This window comes from Chenopodium album, chromosome 4 (assembly GCF_948465745.1).
Source record: "Chenopodium album chromosome 4, dcCheAlbu1.1, whole genome shotgun sequence".
NCBI lineage: Eukaryota > Viridiplantae > Streptophyta > Magnoliopsida > Caryophyllales > Amaranthaceae > Chenopodium > Chenopodium album.
Window position 1 is genome coordinate 61,916,276 of NC_137837.1, and position 19,000 is coordinate 61,935,275.

Sequence of the window (19,000 nt, forward strand, 5' to 3'; positions counted from 1 at the left end):
GCTCGAAGAGACCTTTCCAACGATATATTATAAGCCCAATTCCGATGAATATTGAGGAAGTTATGGCCAAAATACTAAACTGGGCCCGCTTAATTATTTACATACGACCCAATGATCTAGAGGAGGGCCCAATGTTAATTATTATTCCTAAAATTATTAGGATTAATTATAAATTTCTAGAAGTTTCTAGAAGGTTCCTTTTAATTCTAATATTATTAGATTTAATAATTATTTTAAGATGGATTTTTATTTGGAATAAAATATTATTATTTTTATTATTATTATTATATTTGAAAATACGTTTTTATCTTCTGTACGGATTCCGTAGATCAAGTTGAATAAAGATCGGATTCCGCGTGGAAAAACGCGTCCAAGTCAGACTGTCGCCAAACGACAAGTCTGTCGCGTGGCGACAGACCTTGTCGCCTCGCGACAGCGTGAATTTCTGGCGACAGCGTGTAGTTTTATTCCTAATCAAATTCTATATTTTTCCGGATTATTTTCCTTATAAATAGGGTCCCAAAACTCCGTTTTTATTCATTCAGAATCACCCAATTCTCTCTATTCTCTCTTAAGCAATATATGCTTTCTTTCTCTCTCTTTCTAAACTAGCCTTTTATCAAACACAATTCCGCACTCACAAGACTTAGAATCATCTAGCCAAGTTCGAAGTTGTCTTCGCCCTAGATGTGAAAGGTTTAATATTTCCTGAGGGTTTGGTCCAAATCTAGTCAAAACTTTATTTAATTTGATTTCAATTTAATTCTTTAATTATTATTTATTATTTTCATTGAAGTTTACTAACTCGTGTATTTTGTTATTAGAAAGAGGTACAAGGCTTCAAAGTAAGTAGATTAGCTTACTCCTTATTATTTTCACAATGTAGAAAGCATGTTTATTATTGTTTTAATGCTTCCTAGTATCATGTTAGGATGTTATTTAATGCTTTCTAGTATCATGTTTAGGGATGCCTCTTATTCTTTCTAATATCATGTTATCATGTTAGGTTTAAAGCTTTGATCTTTATTGCTTAGTGACATGCTAGGGTTTGTTATTAATCTTGTTAGTATCATGCCTAGGATCTTGCTATTATATTTAAGCTTTATTATTATCATGATTATGATTATTGTTTATTATTATGTTGCTTGATATTTATTTTATTGTTATTGCTTGATCACACCTTTTATGCTTGTTAAAGGGAATTCGTACTTGAAATCACGCTTAATAAGATAATTAATAATTTGGTTTAGGCTAATATGATTTTAATTCAAGTGATCGCCAATAATAGATCTATTTGTGCATTAATATTAAACCAACATAGAATAAACAGGTTTAGGGTTAATCTAATGTTTGCATGTTAGTCAGAAAGCGCACATGAATACGAGCAGAACAAAGTAGAGGCCTATTTTATAGGGCGGGTCCTTTCTTTTATAGATTGGATTCGTACCCTCATCCCCGAACCCTATTTGGTTCAAGACCTTATGGAGTTGACGGTCCCTTGGATCGTTTTTGGGTTTACAAGTTCCTAAAACTTGTTGGCGACTCTTTTGCTCTAGCTTTCTTCCCTTTGGAACGCCACCATGCTTTAGTGTATGATCACAGTGGGGTTCAAGTTTGGGATCATAATGCTTGAAATATTCCCTACAAACTCGATTTTTTTCTATTTAGGATTTGAATCGAACTTTTTCCTTCGGACTTGAATCGAATCCGGTTTAGATTGCCATCCCTAGATATCAAGTTAAGTATCAAGCTAGGAATGGATTGTGATAGGAGATTTTACTGTAAATTTTGGTGTAGTTGTGAATGTTGTTTCAAGCATGATTTGTTGGATTGATCTTCTTATTACATTTGGTACTTAACTATTAATTTATTGAAACATGACATTATTATTAGCATGATTATGAGCATGTTTAATAAAACTAATTGTTTAATTGGGTTTGTAGAAAAAGAATTGTAGCATGGTTCATATGATATTTATTAGTGCATCTATGCATGAGGGATTGAGCTAAATTGAAGAGAGTGCTTATGCACAATTATTGAGCTATTTTATTTAAGTACCTCCGACACGATGTTAGGATATTGAGTGTTTTATAAACACAAGGTGTTTGTACACCGAGGTACCTTTAAATGGGTTCAACATTAAATATTGATGATCACTAATAAGGGTGAACATGGTTTGGTTTGGTGCGGTTTGAGGTCAAACCAAACCGTAAAATACGGTTTGGTCAATTTTTCAAACCAAACCATATTAGTATTGAAACCAAACCAAACCGTAATAATACGGTTTGGTGCGGTTTGGTTTGCGGTTTATGATAAGATTACATTTTTTGTTCTAAAAAATGTCAAATACTTCATTATTTATAATAAAGTTTAAATAATTAGCCCAAACTAATTAAATTGTACTACAAAGTTACAATAAAAATAACAATAAACTAATCAAGTGCTAACAAATAATAAAAATAATATCTGTACAAAACAATCATGAATTCATAATACATTTGTAAAAAAAAAAATATTCATATGGAGTACTACATTATAATCATTAATAATGGAGTAGTATTCACCGTATAGTTTTTATCTATTTTTCATGTTTTTTTATTTATTTATTTATTTTTAATATATATTAATTAAATTTTTTTAATTTAAAAATTATATAAATATTAAAATACGTTTTATTGGTTTACGGTTTGGTTTGGTTAATAATTTTTGCAAAACCAAACCATAAACCATATTTACAAAAAAATCGTAACCAAACCATAATTTTATAAACCGTAAACCAAACCAAACCGCTAAAATACGGTTTGGTTACGGTCCGAACAAAACTGTGTACAGGCCTAATCACTAATAATTCAAGAATTAACTCAAAATTGTTGAATGCTTGAATTGGACGATTATTGTATTGATTGGTTATTTTGTTGTATGAGAGTCATTACCAAGTCTAAAATGTAAATCACGTAAAGTGTAAGAGGTTACACACCAAAACTCTTGGACTGTACGTATACACCAGGAGATCGAGATAGGAGTATGAACATATGGGAAGAGTTATAGGGTTTTATATTTGACAATGTCTTCTACTAGGGGTTCAAAACACTGTACTTTCCTTTTTATTATGGGTAGGGACATCCGTGACTTTAATTATAATTGGTTAGCTTGATACTAGCACGACTAGCTCCCGTTGCTAGCAGTGCGAAGCCAGGATATGTAAGTCGGGGGGACAAATTTCAGATGTTTAGTAAATCGACAAAAATTTTAAGAAAAATAAATTGTTTAATTTATATATTTGAAATCGCATATGAGATATGATAATTATTCTAATATGGTAAAAGAGGAGTTCTTAAAACTTTCATTGCATATTAAAAAAAGGCTAAATTGGCATCAACACTCTGAAATATGGCTTGGGTGCTCCCACCACCCTGTACTTTACTTAGTGGCCAAAACACCACGAACCAATAACTTGGGTGCAAAGTGCACCTTTAGTGAGTTTTCCGGCCACCTTTTATGCTTGAGCGGGTGAGTTTTTTTGATTTGCATGCCGAAAAATGTCCTGTAAAGGTTTTGGGGGTCATTTGACCCTAAGGGACCTAAATTGAGCTCGAAACAAGCAAAAAAAATAGCATACATGATTTGTTTAGCGTGTTATAAAAGCGTGTCATTGTTTTTTAAACCAAATTGAGACATTTATGCAATTTTTTTGCTTGTTTCGAGCTCAATTTGGACTCTTAAGAGTCAATTGACCCCCGAAACCTTTACAGGATATTTTTCGGCACGCAAATCGAAAAAATTCACCGGCTCTGGCAAGAATGGTAGCCAAAAAAACTCACTATGCTAAAGGTGCGCTTTGCATCCAAGTCATTAGTTTGTGGTGTTTTGACTACTAAATAAAGCACAGGGTGCTGGGTGCACCCAAGCCATAGTTTAGAGTTTTGACGCCAATCTTGACTTAAAAAAAAATTATCAACTGAAAAAAGAAATTGTTGTCGAAAAACCCCAATTTTAAGTTATGTAATCCCCAATAATCAAACACTAGGATTCACCAAATACTAAGAATTTAAACAAATTGATTATAAATGCAAAGGGATTTGGGTTACATTTGAAAAAAAAAATAAACACAACTTTCTTTGACTAATGAAATTATTACAATGTATTTAGTAAAAATAATATTTGAAACTTAGTTCCAAACAATTAAAAAAATATAGAATGTAGGCACACATCATTAAAGAGATTAAAAAAAATACGGAGATGTGTATTCATTAAAATAGTTGAATAACACATTAGTAATCACTGTAAACAAGGAGGTACTTGATTAAATAGTTAAATGAGAGTAGTTAGAAGTTTGAAGCTTATAATACTTTGTATATATAAATTATATACTATAAAATGAAATCCAAAAAAGGTTTAAAAAAAAAAAAAAAAAAAAAAAAGACAAAAGGACAAAATAATAAAAAATAAAAAAAATAAGACAAAATAATTAAAAAATTAAAAAAAAAAAAGTTAAATGGGAGCACTTTGTATATAAACTATAAAATGAAATAAAAGTAATGTCCAAAAAAGAAAAAAAAAAAAAAAAAAAAAAAAAAAAAAAAAAGAAGAACTAAAAAAGAGTTTGTATGGGTAAAGAATCGAACCTGGGAGCTAATATGGAAGCAAGCCTAAATTTAAGGCCCACCAACCACTAGACCATATTTTACCTTTGTGATACCTGTTGTATATGTACTATTTTTTTTTCTTATTTACTGCATCACATCAGTTTAAGTTAGAGTAAATCGATTTTTTTTTAAAAAAAAAAAATAGGGGGACAGTACAGCTATCCCCCCGTGTTCCAACGTGGCTCCGCCACTAGTTGCTAGTCCCCTTTTATAGGGCAGTTGAGCAAAGGAACTCGTTCGATGCATAACCAAAATAAATAAATTGTTATGTCGTTGTGGCTATTGAATGTGTGTTGAGCTCAGGGGCTAAAGGTAATTTTTGATGATGATATGATGTATTAATGCTAGTGTGTTTCCTTTACATTTATGTACTAAACTTTGCTAATTTCGTAATGTGTATGTGTTTGGTCTTGTCTTTATCTTGGCCCTACAATGAGTAGTAGGGACAATTTAAAGAGAAGATGCATCATATTCATGTTGGGGATTGAGCGAAGAGAGAATCATGTTTATCTTGTCTACTTGTACACGTGATTTATCTTCAGTTATTGAATAAGTATTGCTTATTATTGGGACTAACATTGTTGTTTCAAAATTGGTTTGGTTTTAAAAGGGCCTGCAATGGATTCAAGTTGTAGGTTTGACTTTGTTTCACTTTTGGTTTGACTTTACTTTACTTGGTTTGACTTAATTGGACTTTGTGTTTATTTTTACATGGACTTTGACTTGGTTTGAAAGCTAAGGTTTTGAAAAGTCTTCGGTTGTGTGTCTTTGATAAAATGTCTTAGCCGTTATTACGGTGAAAGTAATGTCTTAGTTTTTTCCTATTCGTATTGTTAAAAGCGCAAAACATGTATTTCAAAAGGAAAAAATTTCTAGGGTGTTAGACTTCGTCTTTTTCTTAAGCCTAGAATTGTCATCATCACTTCTACATTTTTTATCAAATGTAATAGTCAATGACAGGCTAATGCAACATACACCATTTTTATCTCCGTCGCAATAGATTAGGCTAATGTGATAGATCCTTCTTTTAAACTTCAATGGGAAGAGCTAATAATACATCGGCTGTTAAGAACCGTTACATTAGATCAGCTAATGCCACGGGTAAATTGGCTAATGTAACGACGCAACAAAAAAATAATAACACGTTGAAAATTCACTGCTTCCCTCTAATTTTTTTCCCAAAAATTTTGAACGCCTTATTATACTCCGATCAAGCCCTTATAGGCTTAGTACCCCTTTTATCATTGTTCCTTTTTTTCTTTTCATGTTCTTCACAAAAAATAAAAAACCAAGAATTGCTCTCTCTCGCTCTCTCCTCAAAATCTTAGAACAATGGTAATTCTCTCCAATTATGAAGAGCTCTAACCTCAACAACCACCATAGAAGAATCGAGTCTGAAACCTTATTAATCTTCAACTCTCGATCTTTTTAGTCCGCTAGGGTTTTTTCAATCTGCCATTGATGTCGTCGCCAAAGAGCATTTATGCAAATGATGTAATAGTAATTAGGAAAATTTGCCAAGAATAATACCACTTTTGCGTTGTCTTCTAATAATGGAACCACCTTTGATTTATCTAAAAATAGCACAACCTTTTACACTAATAATTTGTAAATGGAACGTGACGGCCTGTTGGCAACCTGTTTAATAGGTTACCTATGACACGCATCACAATATAATAGGTCAACTTTTTATACAATTATTTTTAAAAAAAAAAATAAAAAAAAATCCTTTAAAAAACTTAATTAATAATAAAAAAAACCTTAAATAAATGCCTATACCCAGACCACCCTCCCCCACCATAAACCACCAACGTCCGACCACCGTCCCTGTTTCCGACACCCATCCCTTCCCTGCCCCCACCTCCCCTCCCCGATCTCAACCACCCCTCCTTTATCCATACCAGATTTTAGCACTCTCTAGTCCCCACCTAGCAATGCTTCTACATTAATTTCAATGACTCTTCCATAACTACCTCACTCATTGTCATACCATCATCAATAACAATGGATATCCTGCTCGCGAAAACCTCCGTCGAAGAAATCATCTCTTACCCCCCTTCCGTCGTCTATAAAAAAAAACTCGCATTTAATCTCATCATCTCCCTCGATTCCTTAAAAAATGCGCTCAGACTTTCTATTCGCGCGGCCCAACTAGTTCGAGATATTAAGCGCCCGCTTTGAAGGGTATTCAATTTGGGGCTGAATTGGTGGATAATGTTGTGTGTGGACGCTCAAATTGGTGGTGGTTGTCGGTATGAGAATTGGTGGAGAGGTGGTTGCGGTAGTTCACAGCCTTGGTGATGGTTGTCGGTATGAGAATTGGTGGAGAGGTGGTTGCGGTAGTTCACAGCCTTGGTGATGGTGTAGTCTTGTGGAAGGGCAGTGATTAGGAGGGGGAGATTGATACGGTTCTGCTGTTGATCGTGGTACGAGCAGGACTGTTGTGGCAGCTGCTTGCGAGTGCTGCGGTGGTCTGGCGCCACTGTTAGAGGAGATAATGACGGTGGTGACAGCAGGCTAAGCGGTTGATGGTTAGAGTTGGTGGCTAGTTTGAAAGAGCAACAAGGGAGCAGGGGATTTTAATTAAAAAAAATTAAGTTTATTCTAAAAAAAAAATAAAATCATTATTATTTAAGAAATTAAAATGCTAAAATTGAAAGAAAAATTATTAACCAACCACTATGTGACACTTGGCCAATGTAACCTATAAAATAGGTTACCAATTTTTTTGTTCCATTTAAAGAAGATTTATGTCAAAAGTTGTGTTATTTTGAGATGTCCTAAAGGTGGTTCTATTTTGGAGATGGCTGAAAGGTGGTGTTATTCTTGACAAAATTTCCTAGTAATTAAGCAATTCACGTAGGAAAATTTAACAGGAATAATCTAACCTTTTACCCATTCTCCCAAAATAATCCAACCTTTTGATTAACCCTGAATAATCCCAACTTTGCATATTATTCTCCCACACTGCCCCTAGCAAGTCACCCAACCTTTTTTATTGGTTTTTTTTTTTCAAAAATAAAAAAAAACTTCATAAAAAATATATTTTAAAAAAATCCTTCAATTTATGACAGCCACCTCCCCTACCTTGACTTCCTCCATTATCACCATCATCCACCAATCACAAATCTCCAGCCACCAGCACAAACCTTCAGCCACCACGTAGCACTACCACCCACACCCACCACATACCCACACCCATTTTATTTTCCTTTCCTTCTTCGCCTAGACACAACAACCACCGCGGCTCCGCCGCCATAACCACTGTCTACCCAGCCGCCGACTCCACGACCACCTAGTCAACCCACCACATACCCTGCTTTGTTTCTCCTCTTCCTCCTTCCCGTATTTCTTTCTCTTTCCCCTGCTTAGCCACCGTACTACCACCACCCCAAAATCACCACCCTTGCCTCCTCTTCGAAACCCCAAACACACCACAAATCACCACCACCATAACTAATACCCCACCCATACCACCCTCACCCACCACGTACTCACACCACCCTAACCCATCACGAATCACCACCACCATCACTAAAACCCCCCACCCATACCACTTTCACCCACCACACAATCAGCCACTCTCCCGCCACCACCACGAAAAATTTGAACCATGACCCACAAATTAAATCTTCAATTATGAAATTTTTTATCAAATTTAACCATAAAAACAATAAGAGAGATGGAGAAGGAAGAAGGAAGAGGAAGAAGGAAGGAGGTAGGAAAGGGAAGAAGGAAGCAGGAAGGGGAAGGAGATTTGAGGTTTTTTTATTTATTATTTTTTTTATGTTAATTTAATATATATGTAATTATTAAAAAAAAGAAAAATTACCGGTTGAATAAGTTGCTGGTCAAATAGGTTTGGTATGGGAGAATAATATGCAAAGGTGAGATTATTCAGGGTTAATCAAAAGGTTGGATTATTTTGGGAGAATGGATGAAAGGCTGGATTATTCATGTTAAATAATCCTTTCACGTATCTCTCTTTCTCTAGACTCTACTTGCAAGTCTTGACCATTGCATCTATATTGGATTAATCTGAAGTGCCCACTTTAAAACCCTGTTCTCTAAAATTGTTAAAGCAAACCAACTCATCAATAAAGTATGCTCAATCAAATGGGTTTGATTTCAAATTTATATTTTGTAATCAAACACTAAACTTGGCCAACATAAGTCGGCCCTATTCTAAACATGAATCTAAAAAGTTATAAAAACCACATGAGCTCTTATTCAAACAAAGTCAAAATTGAGGTTTTAATAATAAATATAAGAACCCCTAAAGTTGGGATTATTTTAATCTAAAGTTAGGTTTATAAAAAGAAAATCAACCAATCTCTTTACTAAGAAAATAAAGAAACAAAGGATGCACTCCCTTCGTTCCTAGATAATTGACACAATCAAACGTGACGCATTTGTTCCGTAATAAATATAATAATCCAAAGTTGGGATTATTGAAAGGAAATCAACCAATTTTTTTGTAAGAAAATACAAAAAACAAAAGATACATGCACTCCATCCGTTCCTGAATAATTGACACAGTCAAACTTGACACACATGTCAATACACTAGTTTGACCTTAGATATATATGATTAAATATTCATAAAAAAAAATTAAGAAAATTGATATTATGAAATTTTATATTAATACATACTTACTCCAATTGATATTATAAAATTTTATATTAATACCTACTTCCAATTTAGATGGCTCGTTTCTTTAATCACATTTGTCAATGCATGAATTCAACCGTATAAATCAATTAAAATGAAAAAAAGTTGATATTTTGAAAATACATATAAAGAGGATTCCAACAAAATCTCATATAATTATGTTTTTTTTCTTCTTATTTATAAATCCCAAAAGTTAGTCAAAGTAGAGTTTTTGAATCGTATTAAAATCTAATCTGGAACGGAGAAAATATTTAACAAAATAGTTCATTATAAAATTTGTTTTTATACATTTTTAAAAAGTATTGGTCAAAGTTAGTATTTGAGTACGTACCAAGCAAGCTTGGTGGAGTTGGTGGGGAAATCATTTTGTGACTTTGAGGTCACAAGTTCGAGCCCCACCAACTACATTTGCTTAGAGTAGCCGAGCACGGGAGGACTTATTCATGTGCACAGTGGTGCACGTGACTCACCAGTAAAAAAAAAAAAAATTAAATAAAATTGATATTCATTTTTTTTAATTAAATAAAGAGACTCGTTATTAAAATAACATGTCTCTTTGATGCTATCAAGACCTTTAATGATGTCAATATTATTGTTTTTTTTAAAAAAAAAAAAATACCATTGCATTTTCATGATATTTAATAAGTTTTTTTTTTTTTTACAAAGATATTTTATAATTTTAGAGAGTGGTTATATTTAATAACCAGTCTCTTAATTTATCTTAATTTTTTAATTAATAATTTTGCTTATATTTATATCCTATATGTGTGCAACTAATTTTAATATTTTCCCCCAAAACTTATCAATAAGGAAAAAAATCATAAAGTTAATGTAATAATTTTATAGTACTATTTGTTTGTAACATGTTATTTGTAATACGACTTGTAAGATTGAACTTTTAAGTACTATTTGGTTGTAATATAGATTTTTGTGTCCTATTTTTGGATTGAAATCAATTTGGCGAAATATAATTTTTTTTATACATAGTATAAATTTTGAATTGAAATTTATTATGAACAAGATCTGGAAAAAGAATTTGTACTTTTCACAAGTGATCAATAATTGTTGGTGACTCATCACCTCGGAAATCCTGGATCCGCCACTGAAACCGAATAGAGGATTTACACCTTTCGATCCTTGCTCCTCTACTCTCAAATGTTGACCATAAATTAGGCCGATTCTATAGGGTCTTTCATCTTACCTTAAAAAATATTTACTTTCGCTGTTTCACATTGTTTGCGGAATGTACTCCCTCCGTTTTTAAATACCTGCTTCATTTTTCCATACGCGGAGTTTTAGGAGAAATTGAAGAAAATAATAAAATACTTCCTACGTCCCATAATACTTGACACAGTTCTCATTTTCGTCCGTCCCACAATACTTGACACGTTACTAATTATGGAATGAGATCGCTAATCCTCACCTACCCCACTCCCATCCTACTTGTTGTTTTCTTATAATATAAAAATACAAAAGAGTATATTTTATACAATAAACAAATATTTTAAATAGACCCATATGTGGTTTTCTTACACTACACAACCTAACATCCCAAGTATTATGGGACGGAGGGAATATGAAGGTAGTTGGGTAAGTGGACAAATAAAAAATTGTAAAAAACAATAAGAGAATTGGAGAAGAGAGAATGTGAAATTAATAAAATATGATTTATGTTGGGTCGACTAATTAGGAGAATGCATTTAATATTGTTAAAGTTTTCCAAATAAGGAAACAAAGATTTAAAAACGACTGAAAATAAAAGTGGAGCATGTATTTAAAAACAGAGGGAGTGGTAGTACTCCGCTCGGTATATTTTTTTTTTTTGAAATTTTGTGTAGAACTACCTTAAAGATAGGGTCATTTGTGAACAACTACCAATTTTTTTTTATTTGTTTAGAACTACCCACAAGTTTGAAAATATTTGGGTATCACTACCCATTAACAATTTCCGTCCAATTAAGACGTTATCGGAGCTCATTTTTTTCACTTTTGCCACCCAATTAACTCTCCCAATTTGTATAAAGGTTTTAATATACTTTAATTAACCTAATTAGGGTTTTAATCATAATTCATTTTAGGGTTCATGAGTATATATTATTTGGGGATTTTAATTTCTAAGGTTTGGAGGTTTAATTGAATTGGGGTTTTTGCTTATTTTAGTATTAATTGGCTATTGTAATTGAAAAAAGTGAAAAATTAGACCAAAATAATGTTTTAATTGGACGAAAAACGTTAGTGGATAGTGCTACCCAAACTTTCCAAACTTGCGGGTAGTTTTAAACAAATTAAAAAAAAATGGGTAGTAGTTCACAAATGACCTTATGTTTAGGGTAGTTCTATACAAATTTTTTTTTTTTTTTTTTATTTTTTATAACAACACTCTAAACAGACTGAAAGTTTGTTAGCTGGGGAGTGGGGGCTCCAAGTCCAAGCCAAGTTTCCAACAACAACAAAAAAAAAAATACAAAAACAAGGACCCAACAACCGTTTTTAACAGCCCTGAATGAAGCTGCCTCCCAAAGAGAGAGAAACCAACAGTTTTGCTCCCTTCTTTCACCGGCCAATTGCCAAAGTTCTAAACTTTGGGATTTCAATTTTTGTGGGTATCTTTTTCAAATTTGTAAAACCCTCAAAAATTTAAGTTTTTTGGGGTTTTGAATTCTGATCGACTGAAAAACAAAGAGGGAAAAAATAAAATCAAAATTAACCGATGGGTTCTATAGAAACAGTTGATAATCTGGGTTACTCGTTGTTGAAAGATCTAAGCTTTGAAATTGGTGAAAATGAGACTTGTTTTAATCTCTGTTTCTGGGTTTTTCTTCACAGTTCTACTCCTTTTCCTTCCACAATTCTTTACCAGGTGAAATTCTGTAACTTTTGTAGCCTATTCTTGTTATTTTTGGGGCATTTTGGTTTATATTTTGCTCTTGATTGAAATGATAGTGAACGATATTTATGATTAACCTTTATATGTATATGCATAATCCTCATTTTAGGTGTTATTGGACAATTTAGTTTACTCTTTAATAGTTTAATTTTGTGGGTATTTCTAACTTTATTGTTGTGATTAAATAAATGAATGCGAATCAGTTTAGTTGGTTAAAGTCGAGGTGGTATCCAAGACCCGGGGTTGATCTCGGCTACATTAGTGCATTTTTGGGCTCTCTTCACAACTTAATGTCATCAAAGTAGTTGTTTGTGTTTTGGATTATAATAATGATGAATAGTTTGATGGACACAACTCCACATTGTTGATTATAATCACTAGAGGAATTTTAAAGACAACTTTGTGATGCCTTGATTGTGATTTTTGGCTTGTTGATTTCTGTTATGTGTTGTCCAATATAATTATTTTGACCGTGTCTTGTCTTTATTAGTTATCTTGAGTTCTTGACTACTTGAGAGCTTTATTTATTTGCTGCTTGCTTTATTGAGAAAATCATTATGTTTGCATAGGCTTAGTTTATACATAGTACAATTTCCATTCTACATTAGGGAGGGTTATGCTTATGCATGCAAACATCGGGATGAAAGGTTGACACCTTGGCTGAGATATGCCATGGAGGCGGTGAAACTTTTTGGTGATACATGCATGTGTACATTCGAATCTGTACTTATTTTGATCGCTTTGCATTTGTTCATGAGCATGCCTTATTTTTACTTTCTATTATCCTTGATGTCATTTTGCACTATCAAAATTGCTGGTCCTCTGTGTCAATTTTTTTTCTTTTCTTTTTCTTTTTTTGGCTTCTTTGCAGAGTTCTTCCCTTTGGAAAAAAAAAATTATTCGTTTATTCTTTAACGTGTTTTTAATTACAGTAATGCACACATAATAGTTGCATAGGTAGTTTAAAATGACAAGCGATAATGTGTTGAACTGTGATAGATAATGTGAAAATATTAAATTGAATTTGGATTTATAAATGCGACATAGTTTTGAGAGTTCAATTACTAATATTTTGTAATATTTTCTACACCAATAAGAAGAGGTTCTATATTGTACGACCCTAATGAGGATAGTTTGAAACTGAAAATTTGACGGTTGAGATAGTTCATTAAGTCGTTCATAAGTTTTTACGTACTGTTATATTCACTTTTTTTTTAATGAACTACTCAGTAATCTATTTTGAGTTATTTTTTAGTGCTTTTGTTGTATGAACCTGCTCATTCTTACTAGTTGAAACTGATTTATAATTAATACAGCTGATTTATCTGTGTTTTTTCTCTATGCAATTACTTATTTTAACTTACCAAAACTAATTTGGGCTGTAAAAACTGATTCTTATCGAGTAAATCAATTATTAAACTGAGTAGAACAAGAGTTAGTTTTATGAGTTCATGCTTCCTGAGAAAGAAGGATATCACTCTCTAAGTACAAAAGGTTTCTCCACAACTAGGTTAGAACTTTAAAGTGCTGGTTATTCCAATGTTAAAGATTTCACGGTGCTTCTGTTCATGTCTTGTCTTCAATGGAGTTGTAGTAGACGATAACACTGACTGAAGCAATTTGCTTTTTATGTGCAGTCGCACTCTGAAATTCCTTTTCTTTCTTTGAGTGAAGACAAAAGGTTAATACTCTCGCCTTCACTTTTGTTGCGAAAAGAATCTTCCGAGTCAGGGGAAACTGCATCATCCACTGAAGTTGCTATTTCTAACGTGGAGCTTCCTCTAGGACAATGGGTACATATTGGATGCCAGGTATGTGACAAATCATAAATTACCTACTAGTAAACTGCTAATGTGTAAACCAAGTTTTTTTTTTCAGTTTAATGCTGTTGCCTATACTATTTCTTCATATCTCCTGATCTTGTTGTTAGACTATAAAGAGCTGCTTGAGCTCTCCTGTGTAAAATGTTTTGATAATGTCAGGCAATTGCTGCAGGTAAGGGGAGAAGTTACTTAAATTTAGCTTCGACTTTTTGTTTGATGCAGATTTCTCTCTGGTTGAGATTTATACATATGATGTCTAGCTTTTAGAAGATCTAAATTCTTGAGACAATTTAATATTCCTTGCCTATATTCTGGTGATTTGGCAGTTTGTTTGGCCGTTTGGTTTATGTACATAGTTTGATAGTTTGGTTAATAGATCGGGTTTCCTTTTATTACTCATTCGTATCCAATAGTCACATTGATTTGGATTTGTTTTATGTCTTCTTTGTGTTTGTCCACTTAATATGATATGTGTTCCAGCTAATATTCTTGTCTTCTTTGTCTCCAATCTTAGGTGTATAGCAGCATTATACGCATTTATCTTCAAGGAAAGGTAGTGGGTGAAAGGCCTTTAGATTCATTAATGGCCAGGCAGGCTGATCTTCAGAGTTTCAAGAAGGTGACTCTATCTGGTGTGCGCAAAGGATTTAAGGATCTTGATGGCTATGTATACAATGCAGTTGTTTTGCCTTCTACAAATTCTATTGAGGACCATCATGCTAAGGTTTGTATCTTTAATTTTGCATTTATTATGGGTCCAAGACCTATGTAAAACTTATTTATCAAGTTTACATGCTGCAGGATCCTCCTTTGTGTCTATGTATTGATAGTTCATCTGTTTCTGATGTCGAATTGGAAGGTGACGGCATATGGAAAATATTTGGCGGCAAGGTTGACTAACATCCTTCTCGATTTCCTCTTTTGGTTATTGTACTCATTTGAGTTTATTCTCTATGACTCTGCGTTATTTTTTATTTTTGCTTTTGACGGGGATTGGGAAGTTGTGGTAAGATGGGGTTCTTTCGTTACTTGTTAGTCCCCTATTCCTTGCACATGAAAACAAAGATAATGTTCTTTGCAATGTTGTAAAACCTACATAAGGTTGTAAGTGGTGATGTTTGTGTGCACTAAATTACTTATGTAATGAAAAGAGTTTGTTTTTAATAGAACGTGATCATTCTAATGTATGCAAGTGTAGAGTGCACACGCTTGGACTTGCAATTGCAAATTCAAATAGTAAAATGTAAAATGAAATTGAGGACGCTTATAATAAATAGAATCATTTACGGAGACAAAAAAAAAAGAAAATCATGTTGCTATATTAGTGTGTGTAAAGTAGACAAATAAGTAAAAGAGTATATAGCTCCAGTAAACCAAGAAAGGTCTTTTTTTCCCTCTCCTCTTACATGGAGTAATTTTCATTGATAATATCTTCTATATAAGCCATATTTTTGATCCAAAGAAGCAAGCTTGTTTCTTATTTTTGTGCAGGATAGCTTCATCACTTGACATCTTGGCAGTTAGCAATAACTAATAACTAAAAAGAGGCTTGACATGATGAGATTATTTGCATGCAGTACTTTGTCATCCTGTCCTTAATCGATGAAACTGTCTGTCTGTTGTTCTGGATCTTCTAGATTTCACCATCGTAAAGTCCTATAGAGTGTAACACAATGTTACCTTGCTTGTGGCTTGGCTTCTTGTATTATCAACTAGTTTACATGTTCCAAGTCACAGTTTTTTCTTGACCTGGGTTATGTTGGGGGCACAATTTTGTCAGGGAAACCCAGCACCATATTGCTCATGTCCTTCCGTCCTTTGTCTACACTACCTTGATAAATCTTTGTATTAGAAACACCAAAATATATGGATAGTAGGAACGATCAGTTGGGAAATGCTATGTCTACATACTAATGCATTAATTGAAGTATAGTACTCAGATTTCGTATATTAAATATAAGCATATAACCGAATCTAGCAGCAGGTTTTACAATTTTAAATGACATTTTTTTTGTGGGGGGGGGGGGGGGGGTGGGGAGGACGGACACGCGTTATAATTTATACAAAGGACTAGTGTTTTGTAGTCTATTTTAAGATGACTAGAAATAATAGACATTCATTTAATCATTTATCAGCAAGCACACACGCATTCATGCATGTTGTACTTATACTTGTATGTAAATATACATATGTATGCACACATGTTTGCTTAGTTTTACAAAGCGTGCCTAGGCGCGCTTGAAGCGCTACGCGAAGCGAAGCGCCAGCAAAACGTGCCGGGGGGTCCAAGAAGCATGCAATTCAGTGCTTTTGCTGCGCATTTTTTCAAAGCACCAAGCGCTAAAAGCGACGCTTTTTGATCCCAGCATGTTTGTTTATATGCATGTATGTCTATACTATCTCATACATGTACATGTACATGATTATTTGTCTGTGTAGGACCCAGCCTCCTAATTGGTCTGAGGTAGCATTCTGTGGCTCTGTGCTCCCTTACCTTATCGTATGTCAAATCTGTATCATGGTGGCATTGATTTAAGGTTCCTATGTCAGAGAGAGTGTGGTATGAGGACAGGGACAAGGAGAAAGAGAGTGGAAACGAGATGACTCTTAAATTGAATGATTTAGTGATCACATCGCTTTTTATTTTGTTTCCAAAATTTTATCCAACTTTTAATATCTATCATGTGTTATGGCAGGGTTCTTGTCGCAAAATGTTTTCATCAAATGTCGTACTATTAGATGCCTTTGGTGAGCTTGTGGACAAGGATTTGGAGGTGCGTGGCTCTCTGCGTTTTTGATATAATGTATTTAGTTAACAATTTAACACCTTACATAGAAATAGAAAAAATCTTTGTGCGTGGTTCTCTGCATTTTTTATATAATGTATTTAGTTAACAACTTACATAGAAACAAAAGAAAATCTTTGCTAGTCTATTTACATCAATGTGTATATGCAAATAAGAGGCCCACTTAATATATGACTCCGATATTTTCTTTCTTCTATGTTATATTAGCCCCTTTTCAATGTACAATTAGAAAAGCTCCATTTTGCATATTGTGACTTGGCATTTACATATTATAATCTTTTCAGGTTGTTGCATCGCTTATCTATGCTGATAATCGGGCCCCTATTGAGAAATCAAAAGATGGTGAAGCTCCCCTTTTGACAACTTGCAATGGACTTGAATTTCCATCTGATGATAAACCCAGCAAACTATTGCGGGGACGTGCATCTTTTCAACTGAACCTAACTCGAGTATGATATTCTGAAATATACTATCTTGCCATTTGAATATGTTGTGCATTTAAGAGTGAACTTTTGAGGTTACCAAAGTTATTTTTTTAGATTTATAACAGGAGAGTTGCTTTTTATTTAGGCTTATGTCTATATCCTTGTTAGGTTCTAATAAGTTCTTTAGAAGGTAGTATCACACAAAATTGAGTTTTGTGCATAATCTTTCAGACTGTTGCACTGATTTTATGTTTTTCTAAAAATCTGAGAAAGATTAGACAATGAAGTTTTGATAGTTGAGGTTATCATTTTCCTTGGAATAGACTTGCTACACACTTCTGCCAAAGCCATTCCTCAGTAAATTAATGCTCCATATGAGCAAGATATTAAACAAGGGAAATTATCATTGGTACACCCCAAGTTTGGGCTTTTATCAATGATATACCTCCTTAAGTTATAATTATTAGTGGTACACCTATACTTTCAACTAATTAACTACAATAAGCAATTAAGCATTCGGTTAATTGAACGTTAGTAATAGGTTAATGACTTGCAATTTTAACCCATTTTAACTCCCTTTTTAATATTCCTCCTATATTTAAAGTAACCCACCCACCTTTGTCATTATATAAATGAAGCCCCCTCATTTGCTCTTATTTATGCAGCTCCTTCTTTATTTGGTACTTAAATTTGCCAAATGAAGAAGAAGCTTCATAAATCAGAGCAAATGAGGGGGCTTCGTTTATATAATGACAAAGGTGGGTGAGTTACTTTAACTATAGGAGGAAAACTAAGGAGGGGAAAAAAATGGAGGGAGTTGAAATTGGTCAAGATTGCAAGTCATTAACCTATTACTAACGTTTAATTAATAAATTGCTTACATAAGTTAATTAGATGAAAGTACAGGTGTACCGTTGATAATTAAAACTTTAAAAGGTGTATCATTGATAAAAGCCCAAACATGGGGTGTATCAGTGATAATTTCCCTTGAATGTATCCAGTGGTAATTGCACAATGTGTAGACATCTATTATTATTATTATTATTATTATTATTATTATTATTATTATTATTATTATTATTATTATTATTATTATTATTATTATTATTATTATTATTATTATTATTATTATTATTATTATTATTATTATTATTATTATTATTATTATTATTATTATTATTATTATTATTATTATTATTATTATTATTATTATTATTATTATTATTATTATTATTATTATTATTATTATTATTATTATTATTATTATTATTATTATTATTATTATTATTATTATTATTATTATTATTATTATTATTATTATTATTATTATTATTATTATTATTATTATTATTATTATTATTATTATTATTATTATTATTATTATTATTATTATTATTATTATTATTATTATATTATTATTATTATTATTATTATTATTATTATTATTATTATTATTATTATTATTATTATTATTATTATTATTATTATTATTATTATTATTATTATATTATTATTATTATTATTATTATTATTATTATTATTATTATTATTATTATTATTATTATTATTATTATTATTATTATTATTATTATTATTATTATTATTATTATTATTATATTATTATTATTATTATTATTATTATTATTATTATTATTATTATTATTATTATTATTATTATTATTATTATTATTATTATTATTATTATTATTATTATTATTATTATTATTATTATTATTATTAT

General features: G+C 32.2%; 1 protein-coding gene across 1 annotated transcript in view; it reads left to right on the plus strand.

Annotated features, from left to right (window-relative positions):
• The first annotated feature begins 11,366 nt into the window (after window positions 1-11,366).
• LOC145627992 (SH2 domain-containing protein B-like) overlaps window positions 11,367-19,000 on the plus strand; it is a 12,962-nt gene continuing 5,328 nt past the window's right edge. The window contains exons 1-6 of the mRNA XM_081680328.1: window positions 11,367-12,177; window positions 13,842-14,015; window positions 14,542-14,751; window positions 14,829-14,918; window positions 16,724-16,801; window positions 17,119-17,283. Coding sequence (XP_081536454.1) covers window positions 12,028-12,177; window positions 13,842-14,015; window positions 14,542-14,751; window positions 14,829-14,918; window positions 16,724-16,801; window positions 17,119-17,283 — 867 coding nt within the window. The 5' untranslated portion in view covers window positions 11,367-12,027. The remainder of the gene's footprint in view (window positions 12,178-13,841; window positions 14,016-14,541; window positions 14,752-14,828; window positions 14,919-16,723; window positions 16,802-17,118; window positions 17,284-19,000) is intronic.